The 18,037-nt window shown below is 36.5% G+C and overlaps 1 protein-coding gene across 1 annotated transcript; it reads left to right on the forward strand.

Moving 5' to 3' along the window:
* The first annotated feature begins 472 nt into the window (after positions 1–472).
* On the forward strand, positions 473–4,984 carry r3hdm1 (R3H domain containing 1). Its single transcript, XM_073844418.1, has 3 exons — positions 473–716; positions 882–966; positions 3,693–4,984. Exons 1-3 carry the CDS (start codon positions 660–662, stop codon positions 4,034–4,036), a joined length of 486 nt encoding a protein of 161 aa, XP_073700519.1. The 5' UTR covers positions 473–659; the 3' UTR covers positions 4,037–4,984.
* The last annotated feature ends 13,053 nt before the right edge of the window (positions 4,985–18,037 follow it).

Here is an 18,037-nt window from a genome sequence, read left to right on the forward strand (position 1 = left end):
TTTTGGAACATTTTTAGTACATCCTCCATACTTTTGTTATACATTTGGTTTATTTTTTATTTTTGTATTTTTGGAAATTTTTTAGTACATCCTGCATATTTTTGTTATATATTTGCTGTATTTTCTGTATATATATTTTTGTATTTTTAAGTTTTTGGTACATCCTGAACATTTTTGTTATATATTTGGTATATTTTTGTATATTTTCTGTATTTTTTTTGTTGTTGTTGTTGTATTTTTGGAAATTTTTTAGTGCATCCTGCATATTTTTGTTATATATATGCTGTATTTTCTGTGTATATATTTTTGTATTTTTAAGTTTTTGGTACATCCTGTATATTTTTGTTAGATTTTCAAAATATTTTTTGTATTTTTGTTCAAGTTTTTGGTACACTGCATATATTTGGTATATTTTCAGTATATTTTTGGAATTTTAGTCAGGTTTTTGGTTTTGTTATATATTTGATAAATTGTCGTAATTCTGGTATATTTTTATGTTTCCTCTATATTTCTGAACTTTTATATTTTGGTATATATTGTATATTTGTGGTATAGTGTAGATAGATAACATTGGTGTTGGTGTGTCCACAGGTGATGGCAGGTATCCTCCTCTGATTGGGCAGCCCCTCCAGTATAACCCCCCCATCAGACCCCCACTAATGCACGGCTCTCATGTGGTCAACCACCACCATCATCATCATCTTCATCACCACCAGGTTGAACACACACACACACACACACACACACACTGCTCTCACACTCAAGATCAGGTGATCTAATGACATTAATGCACATCTAGCATCATCTTCATCGCCATCGTCATGTTAAAACACATTCTTCACGCACCTCGCCTCACGTTCGGCTCTGTTGTCCTGTCTCAGGGTCCTGTGGGTGTCCGGCACGGCATGCGCAGTCGAAGACCCGCAAAGAAATCACTGTCTACTGACATGAGTACAGGAGAAATGGGTATGAAAATCTGAATTATGATTGCAAAGCTAAATAAAGATTCAGTTTGATCTAACTTGATTCCTAAAAAACACTTTTACAACTCATTTGAAATATTTATTAGTCTGTTTTTTAAATGTTTTCATTTTTGATTTCAACAGAAACATAAACACACTGGGTGATATATTAAATATTTAAAACATATCCAAAATTATGTTGTTGGGTTTTTTTCTAATAATTTAAAATTAAATTTAGTATGACAGTGCTATAAAAGATGCTACATTTAAACATGTACACTACCAGTCAAAAGGTTTTTTTTAATGTTTTTTTTAAAGAAGTCATATATATATATATATATATATATATATATATATATATATATAAATTAAATGTAGTTTATTCCTGTGATCAAAGCTACATTTTCAGCATCATTACTCCAGTCTTCAGTGTCACATGATTCTTCAGATATTTATTCTAATATGCTGGTTTGATCTTCAAGAAAATTTTTAATTATTATTATCAAAATTTAAAATGATTGAATACATTTTTTCAGGATTCTTTGATAAACAAAGATCCAAACATCAGAATTTCTCTGAAATAACAAGCTTTTGTAACATACACTATACCGTCTTGAAATCAGTATTATTTTTTGGAGGGAAATAAATTATAGAAATGAATACTTTTATTTAGCAGGGATGCTTTAAATTGACCAAAGGTGATGATAAAGGCATTTATAATGTTACAAAAGATTTCTATTTCAGATAAATGCTGTTCTTCTGAACTTTCTATTCATCAGAGAAGCCTGAAAAAAATCTACTCCGCTGTTTTCAACATAATATTAATAATACATGTTTTTTGAGCAGCAAATCAGAATATTCAAATGATTTCTGAAGGATCATGTGACTGGAGTAACGATGCTGAAAATTCAGCTTTGAAATCACAGGAATAAATTACATTTTAAAATACATTCAAATATAAAACTGTTATTTTAAATAGTAAAAATATTTCAAAATTATTAAAAAGCATAAACTGTTCAAAAACTTTAGTTTTGCCTTTATATAACTGAAAAATATTACATATAATTCTAAATTTTAATATAGTGAAAATGTATGTGAAGTATTATGGAAAAAAAATAACAACACTTTTCTGTAAATCCAAATATGATCAAGTAAAATCGGTTTTAGAGTGGTTTCTTACTGTTTTTAGGTTAAATATTTTGTTGAATAAGTTGTTTGTTACTCTAACAGTATATTATACATTATAATTAAGTAAAGTATATGCCGTTAAAATGGTATTAAAACACATTTACCTTTAAATAATGGCGTAATAATGAAGATCTATAAATATCTAAAAATATATTTTATTCTTATTTATTCTTTGTTTGTTTTTTTGGTGCTTATCCTATACAGTTAAAGTCAAAAGTTTTCACCCCCCTTCCAGAATCTGTAAAATATTAATTATTTGAACCAAAATAAGAGGGATCATACAAATGTATGTTGTTGTTTATTTAGCACTGACATGAATAAGATATTTCACATAGAAGACGTTTACATATAGTCCACAAGAGAAAATAATAGTTGAATTTATAAAAATGACCCCGTTCCAAAGTTTACATACACTTGATTCTTAATACTGTGTTGTTACCTGAATGATCCACAACTGTTTGTTTGTTTGTTTTTTGTTTAGTGATAGTTTGTCCTGAACAGTTAAACTGCCTGCTGTTCCTCAGAAAAGTGCTTCAGGTCTCACAAATTCTTTGGTTTTCCAGCATGTTTGTGCATTTGAACCCTTTCCAACAATGACTGTATGATTTTGAGATCCATCTTTTCACACTGAGGACAACTGAGGGACTCATATGCAACTATTACAGAAGGTTCAAACACGCACTGATGCTTCAGAAGGAAACACGATACATTAAGAGCCAGGGGGTGAAAACTTTTGGAATTTGAAGATCAGACTAAATTTTACTTATTTTTTCTTCTGGGGAACAAGTATCTTCTGTAGCCTAGGGCAGTACTAAATGAAATTAAACATGATATTTAGGCAAAATAAGAAAAATGTACACATCTCCATTGTGTTCAAAAGTTTTCACCCCTGGCTCTTAATGCATCATTTTTCCTAATGAAGCATCAGTGAGTGTTTGAACCTTCTGTAATAGGTTCTGAGAGTCACTCAGTTGTCCTCAGTGTGAAAAGATGGATCTCAAAATCATACAGTCATTGTTGGAAAGAGTTCAAATGCACAAAAATGCTGGAAAACCAAAGAATTTGTGAGACCTGAAGGATTTTTCTGAAGAACAGAAGTCTGAAGTTTAACTGTTCAGAACAAACAAGGGACTTGTGAACAACTATCACTAAACAAAAAATACTCCAGCTGTGGATCATTCAGGTAACAACACAGTATTAAGAATCAAGTGTGTGTAAACTTTTGAACGGGGTCATTTTTAAACTTTCAACAATTATTTTCTCTTGTGGGCTATATGTAAACATCTTTTATGTGAAATATCTTATTCATGTCAGTGCTAAATAAACAACAACATGCATTTTGTATGATCCCTCTTATTTTGGTTCAAATAATTAACATTTTTCAGATTCTGAAAGGGGGGTGTAAACTTTTGACCTCAACTGTATGTGTACACTTTTGAATAAATACAGAAACACTGAGATATATTAAATGTTGTCATATGTAAATATATATTAATAACGCAGTTTTTTTTTTTTTTTACTCACATGTGTTTGTGCGTCCAGACATCGGCCGTGTTTTGGAGGTGACGGACCTTCCGGCTGGCATCAGTCGAGTGGAAGCGGACTCTTTACTGGCAGAACTGAGCAAAGTCGGCGCTCTCATAAAATGGCTGCCCAAACCTCCGTCCCCCAGCCAATCAGAGGGAGCGGACGTTACGAACTCTGAGCCCCCCAAAGCGCCCCCTCACGACCTGGCGTCCACCTACACCATCCTGGCCTTGTTCCCGAACAAATACGCGGCGCAGTGCGCGCTCCAAAAACTCAACAGCTCCATCGCCAAATTCAAACTGAGAACTAGCAAGGAACATAACGAACAGCACACGCTCGCCAGATCCAGCTCTCAGTGAGGCCACGCCCCTTTTCCTGTCTCTCCACCAGTCACCACCATTGCCTCAGGCTCACTTCCTGCCATTTCAGTCACACCTTTCTGGTTTTGTTTCCGTTTTGTTTTGTTTGTTTTTGCACCACTATGGCTTGATCAAAACGGGTTTGTTACTTTCGAATGGGGTTTTCACGCTAGTTTGTTGCAAAAAAAGAAATTCTGATGTTGTTGTTAAATTGTTCTTTCACGGTTTCAGACGAATTAGCTAGGTTTATTTAAACGAAAACCAAAACGAATTCATGTTTTGCTTGTTCTTCTGTTCATTCTGAACGCAAAACTGAAACCGGAGCATGTTGTTTGGGTTTTTTTTAGCGCAACTGTCACACTTTTATTCTCAAACGAATGGAAAAAACAACAAAACATACTACAACTGACCCATGAACATGAAGACGGGACACAAGGGAACACTTTTCGACCTGTGCCTTTGAGCAAGGACGCACTGTTTACGCCGAACAACGACGAAGCCAGAAAAACAACGTCCAAAAATTTGTAATTTATACTGTAGCCGAATCCAAATAAGCAAGTGTTATTTTTTTTTTTCTTCTCGGTTTTTGGCTCTCCAGTATGTGGACTGAGTGTTTTTGAATTTTTAACTTAATTTAAAAGTTGATGGAAACGGCGCAGCGGCCAAACGGAAGGTTTTATCGCTTTCTTTCTTTCTCATTTTCCTGTCTTTGGGACGATGGACAACAGTCCATTTATGGGTTTTTAGGATTCTTATCTCATTAAAAGTCACTGGAATAAAAGTTTGCACTCTTCTCTCATGTCTTTTTCCCCTTTTCTCTCTCTTTTCCCTTTTTTTTCCCTCATTTTATTTTCGTTGCGAGATGTGTGGACTATGAAAGGCTGTAAAATGTTTGCTGGTGCAAGTTGTTTTTATCTCAGTTTGAAACCAATAAATGTTTACACATAACGGTTTTTCACCTCTTTAACATTCTTATTGACTATAAACATCAAAATTAAATAAAATACATATTTCAAATATCCACCTTTTTCTTCAACGATGAAGGCAAGCCTATGGGTGAAGTAACACTTAAAAGTAATAAAGAAGAATAACAACGTGCAGTAAACACTAAAACTGTTTGCACTACAAACCAGTGTGCTCATAATTAAGACAATACATTAAAATAAATGGTAAGACACATTAGTTTGCAATATCAAGCAGCAAAATTAGCTGTTTTGTACAGCTAAAAATAGCTGGACGCGGATGAGACCGGAAGCAAAACCCATAAAATTTACAAATGGCTGCACCCGCTCTTACTGGAAGAAAAAGATGGATATGTTTGATAATTATAGCTTATAACTTATTAATTTATAAAAGTTTCAAAATATACACTGCCGCTCAAAAGTCTGGGATCAGTAAGATTTTTCATGGTTTTTTTTTTTTTTTTTTTTTTTTAAGTCTCTTACGCTCATCAAAGTTCCATTTATTTGATCAAAAATACAGGAAAAAGGTATTATGAAATATTGAAATTCAAAAACATGTTTTTATTTTAATATACTTGAAAATATAATCTATTTCTGTGATGCAAACATTCAGTCTTCAGTGTCACATGATCCTTCTAATAAACTGTTTATTACTTTTATTATCAATGTTGGAAACATATTTTTTGGTACCTGTGATCATTTTTTCAAGATTCTTTGATGAATAAATTAAAAAGAACAGCATTTATTATTTTCAAAATAGAAATATTTCTAAAAATAATTACCACTTTTTATCAATTTAACACATCCTTGCTGAATAAAAGTGTTCATTTTTTATCAAAGAGAGAAAGAAAGGAAAAATGTACCGACCCCAAACTTTGAACGAGGTGTTTGTTGCAAAAGTATTTTTAACATTTTATCAAAGAATCCTAAAAAATGTATCACAGGTTCCAAAAAAAAATATTAGGCAGCACAACTGTTTTCAACACTGTGTGACACTGAAGACTGGAGTAATTTGCATCACAGGAATAAATTATATTTTAAAGTATATTAAAATAGAAAACCACTATTTTAAATTGCAATATTACATTTTGTCTGTATTTTTAACCAAATAAACGCAGCATTGATGAGCAGAAAAGCTCATTCTGAATAAAGCTCATTCTGATTCTGAGAAAAGTCTCCTTTAAAAAGCATTTAAAATCTTACTGATCCCAAACTTTTGAGCAGCAGTGTACATATTTTAAATATATATTAGAAATATATTTATTTTATATTTTAATTCCATGCATCTTTTAAATTTAACATTAAACATGTACTTTTAATTAGACTATCCAAACTTAAATTGTTATAATTTATGAACGCTTGGGAATACAGACCTATGGTTGGACTCAATTTTGTATTTTTTTTTTTAAAAGATAACATGCAGATTATTGCATTAGTGTAATCTTTTTAAATGTGAAAGTATCAATACGTCACAGAAGTTTAAATTTAATGTAAAGAAAATGTACTGTACCATTTTTTTATTTTATTTTATATGAAATAAATATTTTACAAAATATTTTTTTATCCAAAATTGCTATAAAATTAAAGCCTTATGTCTAAATAAGGTATGTTCTAAATTTGAAGTTGATATAAAAAAATTGGTTTGTGTGAGATTTTATTTAGGGCATTATACCACAAACAGCCATCGGGTGCTGCCCAAATTCCATTGTTGTTGTCTTTTTTATGAATTTGTCCATCACAAATGACTAAATATCTATGTCAGAATATTTCTATCAGAAAACAACCACCAAATTTGGAATCTAAAGACTCAGACATTTCCAACAAAATTGTATTTTGTCAAGATTATAAAAGTTCTGAGTGTAAAACTTGCTGTAAAACTTTTTTTTTAAATTTGACACTTGACACCGCCCACTAAGGGGGAGGAGACTGCTCAAATATTTTAAAGTACCATTTCAAAATGGTTTTCACAGGATGAATTTTTGGTTTTAAGCTTTTAAATGTAATATAACTTACTGATGATTACTAAAACATGTGATAGAGAAAAAAGACAATGAAAAAAGTGCACTGTGCAGCTCACAGGTGAGCCGGTGGCACTTAAGGGGTTAAAGTAAAACCCTTTTGTTGTTGTTCCTGTAGTCTAATTATGTCATGAAACTACTTCTAAATCAGTGTTATGGTATTAAGTTTCTTTTAGCTATGCAACTATAAATCCCATGTCCAAACTGAACATTTTTGTTCTGTTATGTTTCCAGTTATAGCCTTATATTTCAATGCAGAAGTAAGCTTTTTTTTTTTGTGAATGTGCAAGACTTCCACTTAATTAGCCGCAGTAGGAAAATAATGAGAAGAATGACAAAGTGCAGTAAACGGTAAAACTGTTTGTGCTACAGCCCAGTGTGTTCATAATTAAGACAATACATTCAAATAATATTGCAGTTTGCATAGCAGCAAAACGAGCTGTTTTGTCTAGCTAAAAATACCTGGACGCGGATGAGGCCTGAAGCCAGACACATTTAATTTACAAATGGCTTCCCCAGGTCTTACAGGAAAAATAAGGTGGATAAATAACATGGAATGAATGAGAATGGTTATAATTGTACACCTCTGAAAGTCTCATGTCGGTTTTGATCCATTATTTTGAGGAAAACATTTCAAGATTTCTCTCTATATAATGGACTTCTATGGTGCCCCCGAGTTCGAACTTCCAAAATGGAGCTGCAAATGGCTCTAAACGATCACAGCCGAGGAAGAAGGGTCTTATCTAGCGAAACAATCCATAATTTTCTTAAAACATTTACAATTGACATACTCTCTACAGAGAGTACACCCAGAGCTAGACAAGACGAGCATTTGAGGTTAAAAAGTATATAAATTGTAATTGTTTTTTAGAAAATAACCAATCGTTTTACTAGATAAGACCCTTTTTTTTTTTTCCTCGGCTGTGATCGTTTAGAGCCCTGTGAAGCTGCATTTTGGAAGTTCAAAATCGGGGGCACCATAGAAGTCCATTATATGGAGAGAAATCCTGAAATGTCTTCTTCAAAAACATAATTTCCTTATGACTGAACACTGAAGAAAGAAAGACATGAACATCTTGGATGACAAGAGGGTGAGCACATTATCTGTATATTTTTGTTCTGAAAGTGAAAAAAACGGCTAAAACCAGCCTAGGCTGGTTGGCTGGTTTTAGCTGGTCATAGCTGGTCGTCAGGCTGGTTTTAGAGGGGTTTTGGCCATTTTGCCAGGCTGGTCAGGCTGGAAAGCCACCAGCTTAAACCAGCTTGACCAGCTTGGCCAGGCTGGGAGACCAGCTAAAACCAGCTACTTCCAGCTTAAACCAGCTAAAACCAGCCAACCAGCCTAGGCTGGTTTTAGCTGTTTTTTTCAGCAGTAATAGGTGGTAAAGATATGTACAAGTGGTAATAATTAAGATATTAGCCTAATACTTCACCTACCTGACTGAAAATAAGAACAAACACTAATGTTGTCAAGATTCTTGCTCTGGAAATCCTGGTTTAGTTTGGCCAAACGCCTTTTGTTCCTCAGAGAGTTTTTTTGCACTCTTCTCCTTGATTTGTTATAACTTTTGGCAGTCTTTAGTACCTCACGTTTTTCTGAATGATTAGTACAGCCCAAACATGACGACAACTGACCATTTTCAGCAGTAATAATCGGCAAAATACGCGAGTTTCGTTCGGTTCGGTGCCATTGTTTACCTAAAATGGCCGATTATGTGTCGTCAACAGTTAAAGTTCATAGTACATAGACTAATATGTATATAGAAGCTGTACAGTATATTTGGGGCGATTAATGTGTCTCTATGTGAGGTAGAGAGAAGAATAAATATATTCTCAAAATATAGGACAGAGTCTGATTTTCTGAATGAGTCTCAAATCTCTTGACCCTCATTCACAGATTCCGGTTGATCCATGAATCTGTGCGCATTGACAAAGACCGTGCTTTTCTTTACGGAAGGCCCACAAAACTCCGTGTAGACCTGCTCAGACAGGCCGCGGAGACAAAAGCCCGGAGGATTACACCGGAGGACCCGCGGAGGTGTTTGTTCACACGCCTGTCTGATATCAAACAAAGCAACATGTGCTTTCATTCAGATTCGCAGCGGAAGAGCCCGACAGAATGTGGGCGGTTTAACGGAGCAGATCATGCAGGTACATTCACTCACACACACACACACACACACACACACACACTCACTCTCTCTCTCTCTCTTTTCTGTTTGGACCCTTTTTATCCAAACGGAATTTTAAGACACAAATAGGCCTACTGAAGGAAATTCTGATGGGCGTGTTAGAAAGGTTTGTTATAAACGTCCAAACAACGTTACCTGAGTGAGGACAGCAGGGTTCAATGGCAAAGATGTGAGAGATAATTAAAGAGTAGAAATGTGACCCTGGACCTGGGTCTTTTGTAGCAATAGCCAACAATAAATTGTATTGGTTAAAATGATCGATTTTTTTCTTTTATGCCAAAAGTCATTAGGATATTAATTAAAGATCTTTTACATGAAGATACTTTGTAAATTTCCTACTATAAATGTATCAAAACTTATTTTTTGATTAGTAATATGCATTGCTAAGAACTTCATTTGGGCAACGTTAATATTTTTTGCACCCTCAGATTCCAGATTCTCAAATAGTTGTTTCCTAACAAACCATACATCAATGGAAAGTTTATTTATTCCACGTTCAGAAGATGTATAAATCTCAATTAAAAAAAAAAAAAAAAGGACCCTTATGATGCGTATGCCGTGTTTTCAGAAATGTCATACTGGCATTCGTGTTTCTTTCATGCATTGAAATAGTATTAAAATCTATGTGACCCAAATAAAAACATGTTGTAGGCCTATAATATTATATAAATAGTATGTGATGTTAATAAAAATGTAATTGAAATTGTTAATATATCTGATTATAAATGCTATTTATAAAGCGTATGTGTAAATTTTAATATTTTCTTTATTATCTGTTGATATTATTTAATCTGAGAACTATCAATTTTTCAAAAATCAACACTACACTACAAGTCAAAAGTTTTTGAACACTAAGATTTTTTTAAAAAGAAGTTTTTTCCAAGACTGCATTTGTTTGATCCAAAATACAGCAAAAAAACTGTAAAATTGTGGAAAAAAATTGCTTTCTATTTGAATATGTAAAATGTAAAATTTTAAAATGTAATTTATTCCTGTGATCAAAGCTACATTTTCAGCATCATTATTCCAGTCTTTATTAATTAGTTAATACTTTTATTTAGCAAGGATGCTTTAAATTGATCAAAAGTGATGATAAAGACATTAATGTTACAAAATATTTTTTATTTCAGATACATGCTAAATGATGAACTTTCTGTTCATCAAAGAAACCTGAAAAAGCTGTTTTAAATGTAATAACAATAAGGGTTTTTTGAGCAGCAAATTTCTGAAGGTTCATGTGACTGGAGTAATGATGCTAAAAAATCAGCTTTGAAATCACAGAAATAAATTACATTTTAAAATGCAAAAATACAAAATTTTACTGTTTTTGCTTTAAATTGGATCAAAAAAAATGCAGGCCATTGGTGAGCAGAGAGAGAGAGAGAAAAAAAGGTAAAAATCTCACTGTTCAGAAACTTTTGACTGGTAGTGTATGTATGTTTGTGTGTTGTTTTGTTTATAATATATATAATAGTATATTAAATCTCAATTATTAATTAATTAAAATAATCAAAACCATAATTTGCTTCAGGTTTACGGTTTTATAATAAAAGCAAAATTAATAATAGTAATAATACGACAATATAGACAATGATTTGCCTTTTTTGAGACTTTAATTCTCCCCTTTTGCCATTTCTGGACTAACAAAAACATCAGTATCAAATTTACTTTTAATTCAGAAAACGATTTTTTGTTCAGAAAACAGATACGGCAAAAAGGCGCATGTTTAAGTTATTTTTAAATGGATTTGAACAACAACAAAAAAAGCATTTTGCATGATGTTGTTCAACCTTAAACGAAAAAGATGCACTATACCTGGTGTAGAAAACAAGTTGCAGAAGAGACGTGACACAGCATAGGATACTGTAACTCCTCCAAGAACCACCAGAGGACGACATATACTAACATACTGAGGCGTTACACCGCATTTCACAGAGCTACTTTACTTAAAATGCTGCCTGTAACATGAAAAACTTGCGATAAGTGTTTAACGCAGATGTTTTTTGTCACATGATGTTGCATGTTTAGTCCAGCGAGTGACCTCTGTTCTAAAATACAGATAGTTTGTGTTTTAATCTAATTTTGTGTAAAAATGGCTTAACTTTTGACAGCACCATTGCATAACAAGTCACAAGTCAGAAAATCGACTATTGTTTACATTGTTGTCGCATCAGTGGATGTCTATGGAGGTTTGTTCTGCTACATACTTAACGTTTTGACAAATATAGTCATTTAATCATAGGACTATGCTACTGTTATCTTCCTCAAACATATTTAACCTTTGTTTAGTTTAATTGTATTGTCGTCGTTTGGCTCATTTCCATGCAATTAAGACAGTAGGTGTTGGATACAAACGACCTCATCGCTCAAAACTAATACGATTTTAATAATACCTCATTCGTAACTGCCAGAGCAGTTTTGTGACTTAAAATTGTCTTTGCATATTGTAAATATGTGCTTCTCATTTGCAAATGACGCTAAAGCTAATTGATTAATTTAATAATATCAGTGTTTATATGAATGCTGAGTGTTTAAACCTCAATTCCCTGGTTTTCTTGTCATGTAATTGATGCCAGATGGAGAATTTGTCAGGACAAAATATGGGGCAGCAGCTCCCTGGCAGTGGAGAGTGAATGTGTGTCCCGCATAAATTAGCCCACAAGGGTGTCTTGCCATTATAGCAGGTGTCAGGAAAGATGTTTGCATGGGACCAGATCAGAAAAGCAATGTTTAGGGCTCAGAATAACTGTTTGGTCCAGGATGGTGTTCACTGTCTGTTTTTTCCAGTTTAAGTGCTGTCCGTTTGGATTTGATGGATAATTGTATTGTGCCGGTGGCTGTGGGCCTGGAGGAAGAGAGAGGGATGAGGGTGTGATGACAGACCAGCTGTCCGAACACGCTCCTGTCGGTCTGAGCGAATAGCAGGATGTGTCTCCACATGCCCAGACATGTTCACCTGATACTCGCCGTGGGCAACGTAATTCACTTATCACTGTTAATGATGATGGAGACAATTAAATAATTACAACTGAAATTTCACCACATTACATTTTAATTTACAATTATGATATATAGATAGAAGAAAGAAAGATTGGTACACAGACAGAGAGAAAAAGAAAGATGAATAGGTATACAGACTGAAAGATGATGGAAAGACACAAATATACAGACAGAAAAAGAAAAGGATAGATAGACGGGAAGAAATACAGAAAAAAGAAAGATGAATAGGTATACAGACTGAAAGATAGATGATATTAGATTGAAAATTATACAGACAGAAAAAAAGAAAGAGATAGAAAGACAGACAGACAAAAAGAAAGATGAATAGATATACAGACTAAGATGATTGAAAGATAGACAGAATAGAAGGATAGAAAGAAAAAGAAAGATGAATAGGTATACAGACTGAAAGATAGATGATAGAAAGATAAATATACAGACAGACAAAAAAGAAAGATGAATAGATACAGACTATAAGTGTTAGGGGTGCGTGCAGGACGAAACGATAGATGATATTCACAAATAACAATACATTTAATATAAATCTTCCAAGAGGAACAAGGCAGGAACACAGAGCTTTCATACACATCGAGTAACATTAAGGACTGACAGAGAACTAAGGAAACAAACAGACTTATAAAGACAGACTAATAATTACAGACAGGTGACGGTGAACCAAATGATCACAAAATGACAGGGGAAAGACAAAAGGGAAAAACCAATGACAAAACAGATAGAACTGTGACATTACGCCCCCCTCCGAATAGGCGCGTCCTCGCGCCGTAGAAAAAAAACGAAAAAACGAGAGGGGCGGAAAACCAGAAACAGAGTCCATGAGGGAGGGGGCTTCGGCGGAGGACACAACCGAAGGAGGGGGACCAAAACAAAAGTCCAAGTGGATGACAGGACAGTCCAAGGGGGCGATGACGGAGGGAGGAGCCAGGGAGGAAACAGGAGGAACCTGGGGCAGGAGGAAATCCGCAGGACCCAGCCATGATGACGGCCCACAGTGGAGCCGACGGAGGGAGGAGCCATGGTGGAGGGAGGACCGCCGACTCCATGGGGCCGACCGACAGAGGCGGAGCAGATGGAGGAGGAGCCCGAGGCGGAGACAGAGAGCCGAAGATCCAGGGTGACGCCAGGTCAAGGTGGAACGTAAGGCTCTGGAGGCGGAGGCGGAGTTCCGGAGGTCCGCGGCGGAGCCGGAGCGACAGAGGATGGAGGCTGTGCCTGAGGGAGGGAGGAGTCCGCAGGAGCCGGTGGGACAGCACGACGAGGCACAGCCGGAGGAGCAGAGTCCTGAGGTGACGGAGGGACGACAACTGACCAGGGCGGAGCCGGAGAGACGATGGAGCCTGGTGGACCGACGGGCGACGGTGGAGAGGAGGGCGTCGAGAGCCGTGGTGGAACCGCAGGGTCGGAGGGCCGAGGCGGAGTCCTGGACTCGGAGGCTGGAGGCGGAGCTGAGGGATCCTCCAGCCGTGACGCCGATGGAAGCTGGCAGCCCCGCGGCGAGCCCACTGCACTGATGGTGGGCTGAGGGTGAGCTGAGGGGCTGTCAGGGGACAGCGGCGGCCAGACAGGCATGGATGTGGATGACAGATGGTGGGTGGGTGGGAATTCCAGGCAGACAGGAAAGTCAGGACAGAAGGATACTTCCGAAAAGAAGTCAATAAGATCATAACTGATGGATACGTCAGAGAAAAAGTCAATTAAATCCCCAGAATGTGGTCCAAGCTCACCCTCAGTGGTGGTGCAGTGGGCAGGGCTCTCTATCGCCCTCTCTTGCTCCACGTCATACTCCACCGTCGCAGATGTTGTAGTCGGCTCTCGCACCTGGTCCGATGGGTCAGGCTCTGTCACTCTCGGCTCTGGCTCTCCATCGTCGGTGGGCTCGGGCTGCAACTCCGCTTGTCGGGGTGATGTTTGGCTGGGTTCTGGGTCTGGTGTGGGGCTGGTGTCATCCTCCGCGTCCAACGAAGATCTGCTGGACACCAGCACCCACACGATGTAATCAGCGATGCTCTCTCGAGGACCTTCCCCGGAGAGCGGCTCCTTGATGGTGTGATTCACTCCATTTCGGTAGAATGTGCACAAGCAGCTGTCCGGGTAGTGCGTGTAAGGCACGAGGTGGACAAAGTCTTTAGTGTGGTCCTCGAGAGAGCGATCCCCCTGCTCCAGGAGAATGATTCGGACAGCGGGATCCATGATGAAAAACAAAAATAAACACTGAGAAAAATGGAAAATAAAGCAGGGGAAACACACTGGGAAACTGTTTTGGTCAGTCCTTCTGTTAGGGGTGCGTGCAGGACGAAACGAGACGATAGACGATATTCACAAATAACAATATATTTAATATAAATCTTCCAAGAGGAACAAGGCAGGAACACAGAGAGCTTTCATACACATCGAGTAACATTAAGGACTGACAGAGAACTAAGGAAACAAACAGACTTATAAAGACAGACTAATAATTACAGACAGGTGACGGTGAACCAAATGATCACAAAATGACAGGGGGAAGACAAATGGGAAAAACCAATGACAAAACAGATAGAACTGTGACAATAAGATGATTGAAAGATAGATATATGGAAAGATATACAGAATATACAGACAGAAAAATAAGGATAGATGGATAGAAAGAAAGAAATAGAAAGATGAATAGGTACAGACTGAAAGATAGATGATAGAAAGATAAATATACAGACAGAAAAAATAAATATAGATAGAAATACAGACAGACAGAAAAAAAGAAAGATGAATAGATATACAGACTATAAGATGATTGAAAGATAGATATATGGAAAGATAGATTAGAAGGATAGATGGGTAGAAAGAGAGAAAAAGAAAGATGAATAGGTACAGACTGAAAGGTAGATGATAGAAAGATAGATAAATATACAGACAGAAAAAATAAATATAGATAGAAAGACAGAGACAGACAGAAAAAAGAAAGATGAATAGATATACAGACTGAAAGATGATAGAAAGATAGATATATGGAAAGACAGACAGACAGAAAAATGGCGCAGATGGGGAACGTTAACACTGTGTGACAATATGCCCCGCTGTTATTAAACTATGCTATTCTGTGACATTAGCGATGCATTTTACACTACTTACTTCTAAGGATTTTGATAAGAAACGACAAGAAACAGATGAATAAAGGCTGACAATCAATGTTTAATGTTCAGAAGTTATTATTTCAAGAAATGTAAAGCATTTTGGCTGGTTTATGTGTGTGTGTTCTATGAGAGCTGTGTGTGGAGGAGTGGAGTGTTCTTCTGAATGTCCAAATGTGTTTCATTTATTTGTCCACATTGTTTTGAACTACTGTACAGCTGTTTGTTGCGATCAGGGCCGTTCAAAGCATTGTTGCGATGTGTTCAATGTCAAACTCCAAAATTTGATTTTTTTTTTTTTTTTTTTTTTTTTTTTAAACGTCATTACTTCATTTGAAAAAGTAACACATTTATTTTACTGACAAAATATTTTAGTTTGTTGTGTATATTATTTCATTCGATCAGATAACATATTAAGCTGTCATATGGTCGTGTTACAACTTGCCCCTCAGATGTTACAATGTAGCCCACCTACGGGGCATGTTGTCACGTTTCACTTCCTTTTTTGAGGTAAATAACGAAAAACGTATACGCTGTAAATATAAAACAAAGCGATATATTTGTACTAGACAAGTGTGAAAATAATGTGGTTAAAAATTGTACTCTGAACCCCAAGTGGATTTACATAAACCGCGAAATTCAAAAAGTGTTAGGTTGTGCCCCGCTCTCTGCTATGTGGGAGTATTTGGCCGCTATTCGCGGAGAATTTAGTAACGTCATTGATTCTAATAAGAATAGATAGATAGATAGATAGATAGATATACAGACTGAAATATAGATAAACAGAAAGATAGATGATAGAAGGATTGATATACATGCAGGAAAATAAAGATATAGATAGAAAGAGAAAGATAGACAGACAGAAAAAAGATAGATAGAAAGAGATAGATAAATGGATATACAGACTGAAATATAGATGACAGAAAGATTGATATACAGGCAGAAAAAATAAGGAGAGATAGAAAGAGAAAGATAGAAAAAAGATAAGTAGAGAGATAAAAAGAAAATGATAGAAAGACAAAAAGACAGGTGGACAGAAAATTATGATAGATAGATAGATAGATAGATAGATAGATAGATAGATAGATAGATAGATAGATAGATAGATAGATAGATAGATAGATAGATAGATTGATTCATAGAATCTGTCATTGTAATCAGTGTAGTGCTTTAGACTGCTCTGATAATTACTTGTAGCTTGACCCTCCATGACCCTGTTGACCTTTGACCCTGCTCCCACAGGGGTCACATGTCAACTGTCCACCTTACTGTGGGACACCAGAGGCATCTCACTCACAGCTGTCCGCTAACGTGCATTTCAGCACACAGATGACTGACACATTCGGTTCAGGAATAAACCATTATGTTTTCATTTCAATTATTTCATTCATTTGAAAATGAATCTGTCTGTCTGTCTGTCTGTCTGTCTCTCTCAGATGTGTCGGTCTGTGCTCTGTGACTCTCAAATGCTGTTTCAATCCCCTCATCGGGCCACTCCATGTTGCCATAGTGACGAGATGGAAGCCATCCCAGCTATACAATTTTGGGGGGGAGGGGGGTAATCATAAGAGGTTTACAGCCAATATGAGATACAGAAACACCCCCCGCGCACATACACACTCCAGTGCCGAGGGTCCTGTTGTTGGGGGGCCTCTCCTTCACTCTGGGGGTTTTTCATCTCACTCAAGGCCTCCACCCTATTGATATGTTTCTCCATCTCTCAATGTTGAAGCACTATGGCTGCCCCCACCATCACCCTAATTGCTTTTGTCCGTCCAAGGCTCTCGTCATTTCTCCATTTCTTTGACTTCCTCTCCAACATTTCTGTCCCTTTTCAAAACCTGCCGATTCTTTGTGCTGTAGTTCCTCTTTTCTCCTTCTAAAGAGAGATTGGGATGTGTGCGTGTGACCTCACGGATGCTTCTGTAGGTCAGGGGTTGTAATTCAGGGCTCCTGAAGGCAACCAGCAGAAAAACGCACTGTTAATTTATTATTTATTTACTCGCATTGATTTTTCAGGGGGGTCGGGGAGGTCGCACTTAACTGCAGAAAGGACATTAAAGGTTTTACAGATCAATATTTACGTTTGGTTGTGGAAAACGCCTGCATAGTATTATCTCAGCCATTTTTATTATATTTCAATAAAATTCCTTCAGTTTATTTAATATATATAAACATATACAGATATACTGACATATAGATAGATAGACAGATAAATAGACAGACAGATAGATAGATTAGACAGGCAGACAGAAATAGATAGACAGACAGACATACAGATAGATGAAACGGACAGATAGACAGATACGGATGGATGGATGGATGGATGGATGATGGATGGATGGATGGATGGACGGATGGATGGACGGACGGACGGACGGACGGACGGACGGACGAACAGATAGATATGGATGGATGGACGAACAGATGGACAGACAGATAGACAGGCAGATGGACAGATAGATGGACGAACAGACAGATAGATAGACAGATGATGGATGGATGGACGGACGGACAGATAGATATGGATGGATGGATGGACAAACAGATGGACGGACAGATAGATAGATAGACAGGCAGATGGACAGATAGATCGACGGATAGATTAACGGACAGATAGATACGGATGGATGGATGGATGGATGGACAAACAGATGGACGGACAGATAGATAGACAGATTATGGATGGGTGGATAAATGGATG

The sequence above is a fragment of the Garra rufa genome, chromosome 7, assembly GCF_049309525.1.
Source record: "Garra rufa chromosome 7, GarRuf1.0, whole genome shotgun sequence".
NCBI classification, from domain to species: domain Eukaryota; kingdom Metazoa; phylum Chordata; class Actinopteri; order Cypriniformes; family Cyprinidae; genus Garra; species Garra rufa.

Coding starts and splice junctions, on each gene's coding strand:
- r3hdm1 (XM_073844418.1), top strand. CDS start 660: ATGCACGGCTCTCATGTGGTCAACCACCACCATCATCATCATCTTCAT. Junction 717..881: donor ATCATCTTCATCACCACCAG/GTTGAACACACA, acceptor GTCCTGTCTCAG/GGTCCTGTGGGTGTCCGGCA. Junction 967..3,692: donor CATGAGTACAGGAGAAATGG/GTATGAAAATCT, acceptor TTGTGCGTCCAG/ACATCGGCCGTGTTTTGGAG.